General features: G+C 38.6%; 2 protein-coding genes across 2 annotated transcripts; both read left to right on the top strand.

Annotated features, from left to right (window-relative positions):
* Positions 1-4,552: 4,552 nt before the first annotated feature.
* Positions 4,553-5,494, top strand: LOC138420766 (olfactory receptor 8K3-like). Its single transcript, XM_069554193.1, has one exon. It carries the CDS (start codon positions 4,553-4,555, stop codon positions 5,492-5,494), a length of 942 nt encoding a protein of 313 aa, XP_069410294.1.
* An 11,361-nt stretch (positions 5,495-16,855) lies between these two features.
* LOC138420387 (olfactory receptor 8K3-like) lies at positions 16,856-17,797 on the top strand. Its single transcript, XM_069553576.1, has one exon. The coding sequence runs from the start codon at positions 16,856-16,858 to the stop codon at positions 17,795-17,797; it is 942 nt and encodes a 313-aa protein (XP_069409677.1).
* Positions 17,798-18,756: the final 959 nt, after the last annotated feature.

Below are 18,756 nucleotides of genomic sequence, written 5' to 3'. Positions count from 1 at the left end.
TATACCCCAGTGTTCACTGCAGCTCTATTTACAATAGTGAAAACATGGAGGCAACCTATTTGTCCTCTAAGAGATAAAAAATGTGGTATATTTGTAGAATGTAATAGTACTCAGCCATAAATATGAGTAACAGTGAATGAAATAATGGCATTTGCAGCAACATGGATGGATCTAGAGACAATCATACTCAATGAAATAAGCCAGGCTGAGAAAGACAAATGTTGTATGATATCACTTATATGTGGAACATGAAAAACAGTGTTGCAGTTGAAACTGTATATAGAATGGAGATAGACCCTCAGACATGGAAGTGAAACTAATGGTTACTTGAGTGGGGAAAAAGGGAGCAGTTTAGGAGTCTGGGATTGACATAAACACACACTATGTATAAAATAGATAGCCATAAGTACCTATTGTATAGTACAGAAAACTATACTCAATGTTTTGTAATAGCCTTTAAGGGAAAAGAAGATAAAAAAAAAAAAAAGTTTACATATGATTGAATCACTTTGCTATACACCCAAAACTAACACAGCATTCTAAGTAAATTATGCTTCAATAAAAATACAAAAAAAAAAAAATTGTCTTAAGACTTTAAACATATCTCACCTCTAACATATTATTTATCCATTTCACTGCCTTGTACTTACCCAGGACAGCAGATTTCTTTGTATGCAAATGTTAATAGAAGCTTTATTTATATTAGTCAGACTTTGGGAACAATCTAAATGTTTCTCCACTGAGGATGAATAAGTAAATCATGACAAGTGAATTCCATGCTGCTGTAAAGAGTGATAAATTGTTAGTACACACAAAAATATGACAACTCTCAAAATTATTAAGCAGAGCAAAGGAGGCCAGACTTAAAAGATCTGATAATCTAAAATTTAGTTGTAAAAACATTCTAAAATGAAGATTCATTTATAGTTGCACAAAGCAGATCAAACAAGAAATGTCAGAAATTAACAAAAAATGTCATACAAGGCATACAATGGGGAAAAAGAAAGAAATTAGATTCTCTCATAACTGCAAAGGACATGTTTTCTAACAGAAAACCTCAAGGAACCCTATCATAAATGTGAGTTCAGGAATCCCCTCACAATTGTGAATTCAACAAGATAAAAGGATACAAACTCAACAAGCAAATATCTTGTCAATGCATATATATATATATATATGAATATATGAATATATTGATATAATATATAACATTCAGGAACCAAAAATATGCATATTTGTGACATTCCAGGTGGCAGAGTGGTAAAGAATCTGCCTGCAATGCAGGAGACACAGGAAATGTGGGTTTGATCGCCGGGTTGGGAAGATACCCTGGAGGAGGAAATGGTAACCCACTCCAGTATTCTCGCCAGGAAAACCCCATGGACAGAGGTGGGCTACAATCCACACAGTAGAAAATTGTCAGATACAACTGAAACAACTGATTATGTAAGCATGCATGTATATATATACATATACATATGCCATTTACAATACAAAGGGTAATGAAATAATAAACTCAGAAAATGTGCAGGATACATATGCTGAAAAGTATGCTGGTGAAAGAAATCAAAGATCTGATGCATTATAAGACATACTGAGCTCATAGTATAAAATATTCAGAGATGGAAAAGAAAATTGGAGTAGGAATTGGAGTTGGACAGAATGAAATAAATGAAGATGGCAACTAACTCTGAAATGAGAAAAATGAGCAACTAATGTCTGCCTCAGAAGTGAAGAAAAACAGCAAAACCAACTAAATCAAGGAAATAACAGGCCACATTTACCTAATATGTAATTTCAACTCCTTTTAATTAAAAAAATGGTATATTAAAAAAGAATTTTGACATTTCTCTATCAGGTCACCCCTTTGAGAAGACCATTGTAGAAATGAGCCTTTCCTAAATGGATTAATACATCATTTGAATCAAGAGCCCCATGTGCTAAAAGTGGGATGTTAACTAAGAGTGAAAAATAGGAGTTAAATAAGTACTGAATTTACTCATTGGTGAATATAAATTGTCCTTAACAATTATTGAAAGACCTCCAGACATTTTGTTGTATTCTCCTAGGCATTAGGGCTAATCAACCAATTGTTTGACATCTCCTCAGGGAGAGTCTCCAAGGTAAGAGAATCCATATATTGTTCTCACAGCCGCATAAGAAATACAGGAAGAAGCCAACACAGAAACTTCATTACAGGTAAAAATAATATTGCATGTGGTACAATATGCTACCAATATCCATAATATTTCAGTGACATTTGCCAAGCTCCACTGTAATTCTATAACATAGATTCTACATATAGTTATGGCGTAGGGGTGGGGTGGGGACTGAAATAAATTACATGCATTACATCCTACTTGACCAGTTCCTCACTCATCCATAACTATTGCCCTGACAGAGACATAAAACCACAGTCCAGAGAATATGTTTATATGGTGAAGAAAATCTCTTTCAGGTAACTTACTATCACTGTTAGAAACAAATAAACATTAAACAAACAAACAAACAAAAAAAAACCAAAAAACTATGCATTTGACATTTGAGAACTATTTTCAGGTAAGATGCTGCTGCTGCTCCTGCTGCTAAGTCACTTCAGTAGTGTCCGACTCTGTGTGATCCCATAGACGGCAGCCCACCAGGCTCCCCTGTCCCTGGGATTCTCCAGGCAAGAACACTGGAGTGGGTTGCCATTTCCTCCTCCAAGGCATGAAAGTGAAAAATGAAAGTGAAGTTGCTCAGTCATGTCCAACTCTTAGCGATCCCATGGACTGCAGCCTACCAGGCTCCTCCGTCCATGGGATTTTCCAGGCAAGAGTACTGGAGTGGGGTGCCATTGCCTTCTCCACCAGGTAAGATAGACTCATTGAATTATTGACTCTTCATGTATCTTTCCTCAAAACTGTGCACACTGTTTTCCATTATATATGGTAATAAAGAGTTTTAGATCATTTACACTATTGACCCAGATTAAACCCTTGTTGTTGTTCAGTCGCTAAATCGTGTCTGACTCTGTGATCCCATGGACTGCAGCATGCTATGCTTCCATTTCCTTCACTATCTCTTGGAGTTTGCTCAAATTCATGTTCACTGAGTTGATGGTGATATCTAGTCATCTCATCCTCTGCTGCCCTCTTCTCGCCATGAATGAAGGCACTGCAGAAACTATTTATAGACATATATGTCCTATACATGGACATACATGACATATACATAGTCAGGCATGTCCTGGTATGACTCACCATGTGAACAAATTTAATTCCCACTGTGGACCATTATGCATTTCTTATTCATACACTTAATCATACCTGTCAGGTGTGCTAAATTTGAGTCAGTACCTCCTGAAGGAAAAATATCTTTCACAGACTATGTTTTGAGTAGTGGGTTATATGAATTTTGGGAATTTTTGGTTTGAAAATTTATTGTATAATTAGCATATGCATTATATCTTAAAGCAGGGACATCACTTTGCCAACAAAGACACATCTAGTCAAGGCTATGGTTTTTCCAGTAGTCATGCATGGATGTGAGAGCTGGACCATAAAGAGAGCTGAGTGCCAAAGGATTGATGCTTTTGAACTGTGGTGTCAAAAAAGACCCTCGAGAGTCCCTTGGACTGCAAGGAGATCCAACCAGTCCATCCTAAAGGAAATCACTCCCAAATATTCATTGGAAGGACTGATGTTGAAGTTGAAACTCCAATACTTTGGCCACCTGATGCAAAGAACTGTCTCATTTGAAAAGACCCTGATGCAAGGAAAGACTGAAGGTGGGAAGAGAAGGGGATAAGAGAGGATGAGATGGTTGGATGGCATCACCGGCTCAATGGGCATGAGTTTGAGTAAACTCCAGGTGTTGGTGATGGACAGGAAATCCTGGTATGCTGTAGTCCATGGGGTCGCAAAAGGTCGGACACAACTGAGCAACTGAACTGAAATGAACTATATGCTAGGATCGATGTATTTTTAAAATACCATTATGTGATTATATCTTATAAAGAATAAAGATAGGACTTTAAGGAATAGTACAATAATTATCCATAATACCTAAAGTTTTGTGATTGTTTAGCTTCTTGGTTTTGCTTTGTTATCTATATTTACGTATCTCAAATTGTCTGTGTTTCTATACCTATACTATAGTGCTTGTCAACCCGGATACTATTGTGACTACTGGCTCAATATTGTAACAGGTTGCATATTTGGTATGTTAAGATATTGAGTGCTTTAACTGGCCTATAAACATTAGAAGCCAATGGCATTTCAACTCTCAGTTATGACAGCCAAAATGTCTCCAGATGGTGGGAAAATATTCTTTGGGGAGTAAAATCACTCTAATTGAGAATAGCTGGTCTACCTTCGTAGCTCCTTCTGTCTCTATTTATGTATATTTTGATGTGTGGCAGATGGACTTACTTTTAAATATTCTAAACTGAAATTTTAAATTTATCTTGCTTACCAGTTCTGCATACTAACAGATCTAAGAGGATATTTTACACAAAACTTATTGACTCTGCTGCTGTGTCTACCCAGAATAGGTTTCCTCTTAAACCTGAATGGAAGCACACAATGGAACAGTGCTGAGTGAATTCATCCTCATGGGAATCACAGACCGCCCTGAGCTGCAGGCTCCATTGTTTGGGCTCTTCCTCATCATCTACAGGACCTCAGTGGTGGGCAACTTGGGCATGGTCATCCTCACTAAGGTGGACTCCAGGCTGCAGACACCCATGTACTTCTTTCTCAGGCACCTGGCTTTCACGGATCTTGGTTATTCAACAACCGTGGGCCCCAAAATGTTAGTAAATTTTGTGGCGGATCAAAATAAAATCTCCTATTACTTTTGCGCTACACAGCTAACTTTCTTTCTCGTGTTCATTATTAGTGAGCTTTTCATTCTGGCAGCAATGTCCTATGACCGCTATGTGGCCATCTGTAACCCTCTGCTCTACCCAGTGGTCATGTCGCAAATGGTATGTCAGGTGCTGGTGGCAATGCCTTATCTCTATAGCATATTTGAGTCTCTTCTTATAGCCTTAAAGATATTTGACTCATCATTCTGTGGCTATAATGTCATCAGACATTTCTACTGTGACAGTCTCCCCTTGCTATCTTTGCTCTGCTCAAACGCAAATGAAATTGGACTGATTATTCTTACCTCAGCAGGTTTTAATTTGATTTTCTCTCTTCTGATAGTTCTTGTGTCTTACCTTCTTATTCTTGCATTCATTCTTAGGATGAGCTCTGCTGAAGGCAGGCACAAGGCTTTTTCTACCTGTGGGTCTCACCTGACGGTGGTCACAGTGTTCTATGGGGCTTTAATATTCATGTACGTTCAGCCAGAGTCCAACCATTCATTTGACACAGATAAAATGTCATCTATATTTTATACTCTCATTATCCCTATGCTAAATCCCTTGATCTACAGTTTGAGGAACAAAGATGTCAAACATGCCCTACAAAGTACGTGGAAAAGAATATGCAATTCTCTCTCTTAAGGCTTTGTACAATATGAATCCTGTAATTTAGGTGATGGGCTTCAAACAGTTCTCTCTGTGTCTCTAAAGGAATAAAATGTATGGAAATGTTCAGCACATATTTAAAAATTGCCTTCTAAGGGCTGGTCATACTTCTATGTGCTGTACATATATTAACACAAAAAGGGGGAAAATATCTGCATTTCCTGAGGGGAAGAGATGAATTACAAATATAATTAAGTAAGTAACACCATGTCTTAGAATGAGTTAGGACACTCTAAGGACAAGTAAAGAGAGTTGAGTGAGATGGTTTGGGGAGGGAGGAGGGAGGGGGTTTCAGGATGGGGAACACGTGTATATCTGTGGTGGATTCATGTTGATGTATGGCAAAACCAATACAATATTGTAAAGTAATTAACCTCGAATTAAAATAAATAAATTTATATTAAAAATAAAATAAAATGATTCAAATGATTATTGTTATTCCCAACAATTAGAATAAATTTCCTAGTATCTACATGTGTTTGTGCATGTACACGTGGTTTTATGTAAGCACATTCTTCTGTTTTTATTCACTATACTTCTCTAAGGCATGTATTAAAATTAAACTTATGGTGGTTTCTAGGAGGCTCAGTGTAGTACAATGATTTGAATTCATCATTCATCTGAATTAATTCAGATGCTCCCTTATCATGTGGAAGAGTTTAGGATCCTGCTCTGTTCTCATCGGTGAAGTTGCTTTTATATATGAGCCCTAGAAAGTCTTTAGACTCAGCACACTTAGCAATTCAGTAATTCACAACATCTTATTTATCAAAATCAGACCATTTCTCTGTAAATTCAAGTTCAGTCACTCAGTCATGTCCGACTCTTTGCTACCCCATGGGCTGCAGCACACCAGGCTTCCCTGTCCCTCACCAACTCCAGGAGATTGCTCAAACTCATGTCCATCACACCAGTGATGCCATCCACCAACCTCATGCTCTGACGTCCCCTTCTCCTCCTGCCTTCAATCTTTCTAAGCAGGCGGGTCTTTTCCAATGAGTCAGTTCTTTGCATTAGGTGGCCAAAGTATTCTTAATTGTCTTTAACAATATTCTATACTTGAAAGTTGCTAAGAGAGTAGGCCTTAAATATTCTCACCTCAGAAAAAGGAATGACAATCATGTAACATGAAAATGTTTAGTTCAGTTCAGTCACTCAGTCGTGTCTGACTCTTTGCGACCCCATGAATTGCAGCACGCCAGGCCTCCCTGCTAGCTAGTGCTAAATTGTAGCCATATTGAACTATATAAATGCATCAGATCAACATGTTAGACTTTATTTTTTATTTTATTTTATTTTATTTTTTTGCAGCTAGAAACAAATTTAGTTACACAGTTACAGATGTAAGGCAACATAGTCATTAAAACAAGTTAAAATCAAAATTAAAAGACACATTAAGTCCATAGTTAAAGTGCAACGTATTGCACCAGTCCATTTTAGGGTTGGTAGATGTCATCAGATGAAGAAGAGGCATCGCATGTGATTGCTGTTGAAGGTATTCACAGACTTGGAGAAAGTCCTTTCCTTGAAGTGGAGATGTCCACCACCGGAAGCCTTCCATTGATGAAGAGAATCTTTATAACCTCCTTAGCCTGTTCACTACGACAGAGAAAAGCCTCAATCCATCCAATAAATGTATCTACCCAAACTTGTAAGCAAGAATATCCATTAGCTTTTGGCATATGAGTAAAATCAGTTTCCCAGTCCTCTCCAGGATACTTCCCACTTCGTTGTAATCCAGATGGAGAGAGATTTTGCTTCCAAAACCTGTTCAGCAGTCGCCACGGCATAACCTGCTTTACGCTTTCCATCCTGAACAAAAGAACTGCCATCTGTAAATATTTCCATGTCAGGATTGTCTAATGGGGTATCCATTAGATCTTCCCAAGCTGCATAGTTTAAAGTTAGGAATTGGGAACAATCGTGATCAAGTGTTTCATTTTCCTTCTCAGGAAGGAAAGTGGCAGGATTTAAATTTCCACAAACTTTAAGCTTAGTTACTGGTATTTAAGAAGCCTACTGTCTGTCATCCAAATATTAACCTTAGAATTTAAGATTCCACTCACATCATGAGAAGTCAGTACAGTAAGGTTTTGTCCATTAATTATTTTTAAAGCTTCAGGTGCTAATAAAGCCACTGCCCCAATTACTCTTAGGCAGTGCGGCCACCCACATGAAATTACATCTAATTCTCTGCTTAGATAAGCAATAGGTTGCTGGTGAAGCCCTTGGGGTTGTGTCAAAACTCCCAAGGCCATACCTTTTCTTTCAGTGACAAATTAAATTCTGACCCTGCGGGCAAGCTCAGAGCTGGAGTTTGCAGGAGAACAGTTTGAAGAACCTTAAAAGCCTTTTGAGTTGGTGACCAAACCAGTTTATCAGTTTGGGCCTGCTGAGTTTCAGCTATAAGTTTATATAAAGGCCGGGCAAGTTCTCCATAACCCAGAATCCAAACGCAGTAACCTGTGATTCCCAAAATCCTCTCAATTGTCTTAAAGTCATAGGCAGGGGATGATTTAGTATAGGCTTAATTCTTTCAGGGCCTATGGCCCTAGTCCCTACTGATATGATTAGGCCCAGATATCTAACTGATTGTTGACACAGCTGAGCCTTTTCTCTTGATGCCTTGTAACCACAGCTGGCCAGGAAGTTTAAGAAATCTTCTGAGGCTTGCAAACAAGCTTCCTCTGTCTCAGCACAGAGCAAAATATCATCTACATATTGTAACACCACCGCTTCAGAACTATTAAAGTTTTGTAGATCCCGTGACAAACTTTGTCCAGATAAGTGAGGACTGTCACGAAATCCCTGGGGCAAAACTGTCCAGGTTAACTGAGAAGCTGGCTGTGTAGGGTCTTCAAAGCCAAATAGACATTGACTTTCCTCCACCAAAGGCACTGAATAGAAGGCATCCTTTAAATCAATTACTGAGAAATATTTGGCTCCTTCAGGAATTTCAGACAATAGAGTATAAGGATTAGGCACCACGGGGTGTAAAGGACTACAGCCTCATTTTTTATACGTAAATCTTGAACTAGTCTCCATTTGCCATTTGATGTCTTTATACCCAAAATAGGAGTGTTGCAAGGATTGTTACAGGGAATTAATAGTCCCTGTTCCTTTAAATTTTCAGTGATGGGTTTTAACCCTTCCTTAACCTCAGGTTTCAGAGGATACTGCTTCTTATGTGGAAATAAGTGCAGGTCTTTGAGCTTGACAACTACAGAAATAGCATTTTGTGCTCAACCCACAGATTTTCCATCAGCCCAGACTCTAGGATTTACATTTTGTTCAACTAGAGGAAGAGAAAGGGAGGGCTCCATATTCATAAAAACAGAGGCATGGACCTTGCTCAGTATATCCCTCCCCAAAAGGGGTGATGGAGATTCTGGCACGATCAGAAACTCATGTGAAAATAGTGCAGAATCCCAGTTGCAATATAAAGAATAACTGTAATAATACCTTTTGACTCGTCCAGGCAGTCCCATTACAGAAGCGGATCGGGAAGAAAGTGGGCCAGGGGCTTCAGTAAGCACAGAGTAAGTTGCCCCAGTATCTAAATAGGAAATCAATGGATTGGCCCCCACACAATTATTAATACCCGGGGTTCCTCAGGTGTAATTAGGACGGGAGCTTGTGTGGGGACCCCCAGGCACCTTCAGTCCTGATTGTCTTGAGAGTCTGACCCTGGAGACCTACGCCTCTGAGGGCAGTCTCTTCCAGTGTGGTTCTTTGCAGACCAGACATGGAGCCAGGGGCGGCTTAGATGCCTGAGGGCAATCCCGCAGTAATAGCAAGCCCATCCCTTTTCACCTGGGTCCCTCTGGGCATTTTTCTCAGGCTGCTTAAGACCGTTTTTCATAGCCATTGCGAAGGCTTCCGCCTTTTCCTTTGTCTTTCTTTGCCTTTCTTTCTTTTCCTCATATTCCCTACCGTAATAGACCATCTGAGCCAGTTGTAACAGAGTATCTAAAGACTGATTTGGTCCATAAGCCCATTTTTGTAGCTTATGGCGGATATCTGGAGCCGACTGAGTGATAAATCTTTTAAGATCACTTTTCCTTCTTCACTTTCGGGATCAATCTCAGTGAATCTGCGAAGAGCTTCTCTTAGTCTATCTAGGAATTTACCAGGAGCTTCCTTCTCCTTCTGTTCTATGTCTGCCAATTTGCTATAGTTTAAAGGCTTAGAACGTGCCTGCCTGAGTCCTTCAAGAATACATCTGACAAAATGACTCTGATCCCATCTTCCTTTAGCTGAGTTGTAGTCCCAGTCTGGTTCTATAGTTGGGACTGCCTGATTCCCAGTGGGGAGGGCCACTATCTCATCCTCCCTCTTCCCCACTGATTCATTACCAAGCCATTCATCTCCATAAGCAACTGCTTTTCCCAAAACTCGAGTCTTTGAGTCAGGAGTCGGTGTTTGAAAATTTACACCATATTAACTGCCAATTTTGTCACAGTAAAGCCGGAGGGAAAAAAGTTAAATTTCTTGAGATTCTCCCATGGAAGCTTTGAGTTATATTTTTACATTTTATTGGGACTTGATTCCTAATTGCTTTTTGATCAAACAAGATAGTTACATTTCCTTATCTGTCTGAAAAACAAAAATATTTCTTTAAAATTTGTGTTCTAATTATTTTTGTGCCTTTGCATAAGAGGTCTACTCTATGCTGAACTAGGTCTGTGCCTTTGTTATGGGATAACCCTCTTCAGAGGATACCACCCTTACGGCAGAAAGTGAAGAGGAACTAAAAAGCCTCTTGATGAAAGTGAAAGTGGAGAGTGAAAAAGTTGGCTTAAAGCTCAACATTCAGAAAATGATGATCATGGCATCTGGTCCCATCACTTCATGGGAAATAGATGGGGAAACAGTGGAAACAGTGTCAGACTTCATTTTTTGGGGCTCCAATATCACTGCAGATGGTGACTGCAGCCATGAAATTAAAAGACACTTACTCCTTGGAAGGAAAGTTATGACCAACCTAGATAGCATATTCAAAAGCAGAGACATTACTTGGCCAACTAAGGTCCATCTAGTCAAGGCTATGGTTTTCCTGTGGTCATGTATGGATGTGAGAGTTGGACTGTGAAGAAGGCTGAGCACCGAAGAATTGATGCTTTTGAACTGTGGTGTTGGAGAAGACTCTTGAGGGTCCCTTGAACTGCAAGGAGATCCAACCAGTCCATTCTGAAGGAGATCAACCCTGGGATTTCTTTGGAAGGAATGATGCTAAAGCTGAAACTCCACTACTTTGGCCACCTCATGCGAAGAGTTGACTCATTGGAAAAGACTCTGATGCTGGGAGGGATTGGGGGCAGGAGGAGAAGGGGACGACCGAGGATGAGATGGCTGGATGGCATCACGGACTCCATGGACGTGAGTCTGAGTGAACTCCGGGAGTTGGTGATGGACAGGGAGGCCTGGTGTGCTGCGATTCACGGGGTCGCAAAGAGTCGGACACGACTGAGCGACTGAACTGAACTGAACCGAACCTTCTCCAGTACTGGTTCACAATAGTGTATAACAATCTTTTACCACATATGCGTGCATGTCTGTGCACTGTGTTGTGTATCTTTTTGCAAAATATTTTATTTTCTATAATTTTTATTGTATTGTTTGATTGCCATGGTTTGATCCTCTCTTTGTAGGAAACAAAAGACAAAATTCCATGATTTGGTCAATATTTCTAGGAAAAATGTAATAAGATATGTAACAATTTGTTTATATATGATATGCATACAAATATCTTCCCTGGTGGCTCAGACGGTAAAGCGTCTGCCTGCAATGTGGGAGGTCTGCCTGCAATGCAGGAGACCTGGGTTCAATCCCTGGGTCGGGAAGATCTCCTGGAGAAAGAAATAGCAATATTAATAAAACAAGACCACTTACAGTCACTTCATATCTAATGAAAATGTACATAAAAACTAACAAAGCCTGCACAGGATCTGTATGTTGAAAAGTACAAATCCCAATTTTAAAAATCAAAGGAGATATGAATAATTTAGTAGATATATTTAGCTCAGATCAGTATACATAAGATAAAGTTCTTCCCAAATTGATCCATAGATTTAATGCAAACCTAAATAAAATCTCAGCAAGATTTAGTGCAGAAGTGATTTTATACTGAATTTTATTGAAAGGTTAAGGGCAGAACATAGATGAAAACACATTTTAAAATTTAGTATAACTAGGAAAAAACACTCCTTCATGTTAGGATTAATTATATAACCATATAATCAAGATTTTGATATTGGTAGAAACACAAATGTATAAATTAATGGAACAGAATAGACAATACAGAAATAGATTTTTATAAATAGTTCAACTAAGTTTTCTTAAAGTTGCAGAAGTAATTCAAAAGAAGGGGTATAGCCTTTTAAAATCATTGTGCTGAGCTAATTAGAGGAAAAAATAAGCAAGCAAATAAATAATGTTGACCTAATACAACAGTTAACTCAAAATGAAGAACAACTTAACTGTAAAAATGCTAAACTATGAAACATTTAGGGCTTCCCTGGCGGCTCAGTGATAAAGAAACTGCCTGTGGTGCAGGAAACACCAGGTTGGGAAGATTCCCTGGAGAAGGAAATGGCAATCCACTCAGTATTCTCGCCCGGAGAATTCCTCGGACAGAGGAGATTGGCAGGTTACAGTCCATGGGTTCACAATAGAGTCAGACATGACTTAGCAACTAAACAACAGCCAGAAATAAAATATTCAGATAGAACAATAGGGGAAGATCCATGTCGAATCTAGGCCTGGTGAAGACTTCATCACATGCGTATGTGCTCAGCCCCTCAGCTGTGTCCAACTTTTTGAGACCCCATGGATTGAAGCCCAACAGGTTCCTGTGCCCATGAGATTTTCCAGGCAAGAATTCTGGAGTGGGTTATCATTTCCTTCTCCGGGGGCTCTTTCTGACCCAGAAATAGAACCTGCGTCTCCTGCTAGGTAAGCAGGTTCTTTACCACTGAGCCACCTGAGAAGCCCGTCTTTAATTCCCTGTTTTTCAATAATTAAATAGGACAATGTTTAAGCATTTCTATACCATCATTCATTTGAGAAGACTGCTGTGGACTTGCAGACTTAATGGGCCTGCCCTAGAGATAGGTTTAATTAAGAGGCATGCATACTACAAAAGGTAAGTTAGCCAAGAATTAAAAAAAAAAAAAATAGGAAAGAAAGAATTGCCCTAGAAAATTGAAAAGACAGTCTCCAGATATTTTGTTGTGGTCTTAGGACTTTAGGGATGATCAGCACATTCTCTGACATCTCCTCAGGGAGAGGATCAAAATGTGAAGATCCATAAATTGTTCCACTTAGCCATGTAAGAGCCACATGAGGGAGGCATGACAGATACTTCATTACAGGTAAAATGATGGAGTATTTCATGTGATGTCTTGTTTCCAACATGCTGACAGCGTTTCAGTGACGGGTTCAAAGTCTCACATTAATTCACTGGCAGCGCCTGAGCGAAATGAGACCATTTCTGGTTCAGTTCTGCCAGGAATAGGACTCCTCTTGTCGTTTCATATTAATTTTTTGAAAATAGTCACATATTTACAGACCAAACCCTGAAAAGTGTTTCTGAAACGTCATTGTGATCCCCATTTGTATAAATAATGATGTCTCTAGTGGAAGGCAAGACTAAGAGTACGTAAAGCAAAACTAAAGGTGCATGAGGGCTTCCGTGGTGGCCCACCTGGTAAAGCATCTGCCTGCAACAACCTGGGTTCCTTCCCTGGGTCAGGGGGCCCCCTGGAGAAAGAAATGGCAACCCATGGCAGCATTTTTTGTAAGAGAAACCCCTTGGACAGATAAGCCTGGCGGGCTACAGTCCAGGGGTTACAAGAGTCAGACATGTTTTAGCAACTGAAATCACCACTGCCAAAAATACATGAATATGTAGAAACTGGGAAAATTAAGAAGCCTCATGTGTTCAGTCTCCTATTGGGACGGTCTTCTAAATTCTTAGCCATTTAGTGCTCTGGGCATTTTTTTGTGACTGTTTCAATATAATTTAATGTTTAATGATTATGTACCTCAGTATGTAAATGTGATTATTTCTGGATCCCTTGATGAGACAGAAGAGCATGTCCACCCTACAATGAGATGTGGAAATTGCTGTTTGGTTATTAGCAGGCTTTTAAGTACCTAGTTTTATGGCAATGGTGTAGTTTTCAGCGTGTCCTTCAATTTCAAGTGGAATCTGACCACAAATTAGATAAAATTATCTCACAAGGCACAACTTTTAAAAAATTGACAATCAGAATTAAAAAAAAAAAAGTTAAACTATGAGATAGCTATTTGGGTATATCCATAGAATGATAAACTTGTGACAAAACAGCCAAAAACACTTCTATCATTTCTGACCTTTACAGGAAAATTTGGAATTTACAAAGTCTTATTTTTTTTAGCTTTTCATAATTGCAAAACAAAGACAAGAAAACAAGATTTATATTACTTCTTATTACATTTACTGAAGATACTTCTCTATGATAACTGTTGACTGATATACATTTCATGTTTCTAATATTAGAAAATTGTCTGTGTCAAGTCCAGGCAGACTATCAGAAGGTCTTAAAATTGTAAACAATATTTTAAGTGAGCAAAATGCTAACTTCACGTAAATACTTTTATATTTAATGTTATAAATTTTTAAAATTAATTTTCTTGCAGAGCATTCAGAGACTGCAGTCACTAAAAATTTATTGTAACCAATGTTATTGATATTTTTAAAGGAGGTGTTTATGCTGACAATATTTTGCACCTAATAATCCTTTTACCTTGATCTGCCATTTACCTCTTACTCTTGTGAGTTAGTTGCTTAGATATATCTGACTCTTTGAGACCCCATGGACTGTAGCCCACTGGCTCTTCTGTCCATGAAATTCTCCAGGAAAGAAGGCTGGAGTGGGTAGCCATTCCATTCTCCAAGGTATCTTCCCAACCCAGGGATTGAATTCAGGTCTCCTGTGTTACAGACAGATTCTTTACCGTCTGAGCCACCAGGGAAACCCAACTCTTATTCTGGTATATTCACACTATGTTTATTATTATTATATTCAGATATACTTTTATTTGATTTTATAAAATGTTGATTTGTGGTTTTTATTACATTATCATTTGGTGGAGTTTTGTGGCCTTAAAATACAAAAAAAGTTAAGTAACACCCCTAATCCATGTATATTATTTTATTCACGTCTACAGTATTATTGCGTGGGGCTTCCCTGGTGGCTCAGTGGTAAAGAATCCACCTGTCAATGCGGATTGATCCCTGGGTCAGGAAATGGCAAACCCACTCCACTAATCTTGTCTGGGAGTTCCCATGGACAGAGGAGCCCGGCAGGATACAGTCCATGGGATCGCAAAGAGTCAGAAAGGAATTAGTGACTAAACAACAGCATAGCATTGTGTAACATAGTAACCTTACACTTTTTTTTTAAAGCACAGCATCTTCTTTTCCAAAAGGAGTTTTTAATGAATCTTCATTATGCAGAAAAAAATGCCAATGATTACTCTTTCTTTCAGTTTGGTTAGATATCCTCTCATTCTCCTGGGTTCATGCATGACAACGTATATTTGAATTGGTACATACAAATTAATATATGCCAATTGTAGTGAAAATGCTCCTAGGGAAATATTATATTTTAGGAAAATTTGCATCGTAATAAACTTTCATTTTTGCTAACATAGTAAATAAAACTAGAACATAAAGAATCCACTTTATGGACTTCAGAGGTCCAGTTTTAGTCCTGCAGAGGGGAATAGTGAAGGGCTTGGAGTAAGTTAAATATGCTCCATTCCACTTGACCTAATCCTAACCTATTGATCATTATATTATAGCCTTGACAGATAAGATAATTTCACAGTGCAGAAGAACTGACACACAAATGTATAAAGAAACTCTTTTTGAGCTAAGTTATTGTCACCAGGATATATATATATATATATATATATATATATATATATATATATATATATATATTTAACCTGAATTCGAGGTAAGCCTAAACATATTGAATCCTTTAATCTTCATTTTTCTCTCCCAATCACCCTGTAAAGAAATATTGGCTTTGCATAAGAAAATAAAGATGTTCAGATAAATTATTTGCCCTAAGTAATCATTTGTATATAACATAAAAGAAAATATAGCAGAGATTATATCTATATACTGGAGAAGGAAATGGCAACCCACTCCAGTACACTTGCCTGGAAAGCCCCATGGATGGAGGAGCCTAGTAGGCTCCAGTGTGTTCTACACATTTTTGGAATTTATAGCTTTACATTTTTATCATAATTCTCATATAATTGAATAATATAATTTTATATGTATTAAGTGATATGATTAATTGATATGATCAAATATAATTTATAAATACCATAATGTGATTGCAATTACATAAATGACTAGTAGAAAACTTTAAATATGTATCATATAAGTTTATATATGTATATATGAATCACACTTTTAATTTTTATTTCATTTCTAATATACTTCTATGCATACATTTATGTATCTTGATCTAGGTACCTATAGGTATCCACACCTATATGTGTATCTAAATATTTATATGGGGCTTCCCAGGTGGCCCTAGTGGTAAAGATTCTGCCTGCCAAGGCAGGAGACATAAGAGACACAGGTTCAATCCCTGGGTCAGGAAGAATCCCTGGAGAGGGCATGGCCATCCTCTTCTGTATTCTTGTCTGGAGAATCCCATGGACAGAGGATATTTTTCTATCTCTGTATTTATATCTAGATACTTTCACTTTTCACTTTCATGCATTGGAGAAGGAAATGGCAACCCACTCCAGTATTCTTGCCTGGAGAATCCCAGGGACCGTGGAGCCTGGTGGGCTGCCGTCTATGCGGTTGCACAGAGTCGGACACAACTGAAGCAAGTTAGCAGCAGCAGCAGCATACCATCTATACCATTCTTGTTTTTCAGCTTTAGCACTACTGAGATTTTGGACTGATAAGGGGTGTTATGAGATTTGTAGAAACATAACTGACCATGGACCATTATATGCAAGTACCACTCACCTTCCAGCTGCAATAACAAATGTCGTTCCGATGTTGACAGTTTTTATTTGCTTAGTAAAATAACTCCTATTTGAGAACTAATGAATATCTCAAACTCTGTCTCTATCTTTATTTATGCATATTATTATATATAGGATATGAGATTTTTAAAAAATATCCTGTTTTGGGAAGTTAGGATGTATTTTATTTATACAAGCTTCACATATGAAAAATCTGCCAGGTGATAATACATGAAATTTGCTTACTATGCTTGATGTCTCCACCCAGAATACATATCCTGATAAAGCTGCATGAAAACACAAAATCTAACTGTGCCAAATGAATTCATCCTCATGGGAATCACAGACCACCCTGAGCTGCAGGCTCCATTGTTTGGGCTCTTCCTCATCATCTATGTGACCTCTGCGGTGGGCAACTTGGGCATGGTCATCCTCACTAAGGTGGACTCCAGGCTACAGACACCCATGTACTTCTTTCTCAGGCACCTGGCTCTTACTGATCTTGGCTATTCAACAGCTGTAGGACCCAAAATGTTGGCAAATTTTATTGTGAGTCAAAATTCAATCTCCTATTATATGTGTGCCACACAGCTGGCTTTCTTCATCATGTTCATTATAAGTGAATTTTTTATCCTGGCAGCAATGTCCTATGACCGCTATGTGGCCATCTGTCAACCTCTGCTTTACACAGTCATCATGTCACAAAGGGTGTGTAGGATACTGGTGGCAATCCCCTACCTCTATAGCACGTTCGTGTCTCTTATAATCACTGTAAAGATTTTTAATTTATCCTTCTGTGGCTACAATGTCATCAAACATTTCTACTGTGACTGTCTCCCCTTGATATCTTTGCTCTGTTCAAATACGCAAGAAATTGAACTGATCATTCTGATCTTCGCTGGTGTTAATGTGATCCTGTCCCTTCCAATAATTCTTATGTCTTATCTGCTCATCCTTGTAGCCATTCTCAGGATGAACTCTGCTGAGGGCAGACACAAGGCTTTTTCTACCTGTGGATCCCACCTGACAGTGGTCACAGTGTTCTTTGGGGCTTTGATATTTATGTATGCGCAACCAGAGTCCAGTCATTCCTTTGACACTGATAAAATGGCATCTATATTTTACACCCTTGTTATCCCTATGTTAAATCCCTTGATCTACAGTTTGAAGAACAAAGATGTAAAATATGCCCTACAAAACGTGTGGAATAAGCTTTGTAACATTTCCTCTTAAAGCCTACGTACAATACGATTCCTATCATTTAGATCCTGGGATTCAAACATTTCTCTGTATGCCCTTAAATGGAATAGTGAACACAAATAAGTTCAATGTACTTTTAGAGATTGCCTTTTATGTGCCAGTAACACTTTTATATGCTGTACCTACACTAACACACAAAGTAACGAAAATATCTGCCTTCTTTGAGTAAGAGAGATAAATCATAAATATAATTGAGTAAATGTTATTATACAGGAGAAATGACTAGGAAACTACAGAGTATTCAAGCAGGAAAGGAGAGCGGGTATGCTGTGAGTGAGAAAGGAAGAATCAGTTCAGTCGCTCAGTCGTGTCCAACTCTTTGCAACCCCATGAACCGCAGCACGCCAGGCCTCCCTGTCCATCACCAACTCCTGGAGTCTACCCAAACCCATGTCCATTGAATCGATGATGCCGCCAACCATCTCATCCTCTTTCATCTCCTTCTCCTCCTGCCCTCAATCTTTCCCAGCATCAGGGTCTTTTCCAATGAAAAAGGAAGAATAGTAGATATAAAAGGTGAGTTTAAATGTTTATTGCTTTTCTCAGCTACTAGAATAAACTTCCCCATGACTATGTGTGTGTTTAGGCATGTGCATATGTTTTTGTGTAAGAACATCTATCTGTTTGAGCATCCACACACTCCTAAGGCATATGAAAAATTAAACTTTCCTGGAAAAGGACATGGCAATCCACTCCAGTATTCTTGCTGGAAAATTCCATGGACAGAGGAGCTTGGTGGGCCACACTCCATGGGGCCACAAAGAACTGGACATGACTGAACACAACACAAAAATTAAACATTGTGGTTTCAAGGAGGCTCAGTGTAGCATAATGATTTGACCTCAGCAATTATCTGAACTTTCCCAGATGTTTCCATCCCACAAGGAGGGGGTTAGTGTCCTGCTCTGTGCTCATCAGTGAAGTTACTTTCA

Source organism: Ovis canadensis, chromosome 15, assembly GCF_042477335.2.
Source record: "Ovis canadensis isolate MfBH-ARS-UI-01 breed Bighorn chromosome 15, ARS-UI_OviCan_v2, whole genome shotgun sequence".
NCBI classification, from domain to species: Eukaryota; Metazoa; Chordata; class Mammalia; order Artiodactyla; family Bovidae; genus Ovis; species Ovis canadensis.
Note: the sequence above shows the minus strand (reverse complement) of the source record. Positions and strands in the feature narration are given on the sequence as shown.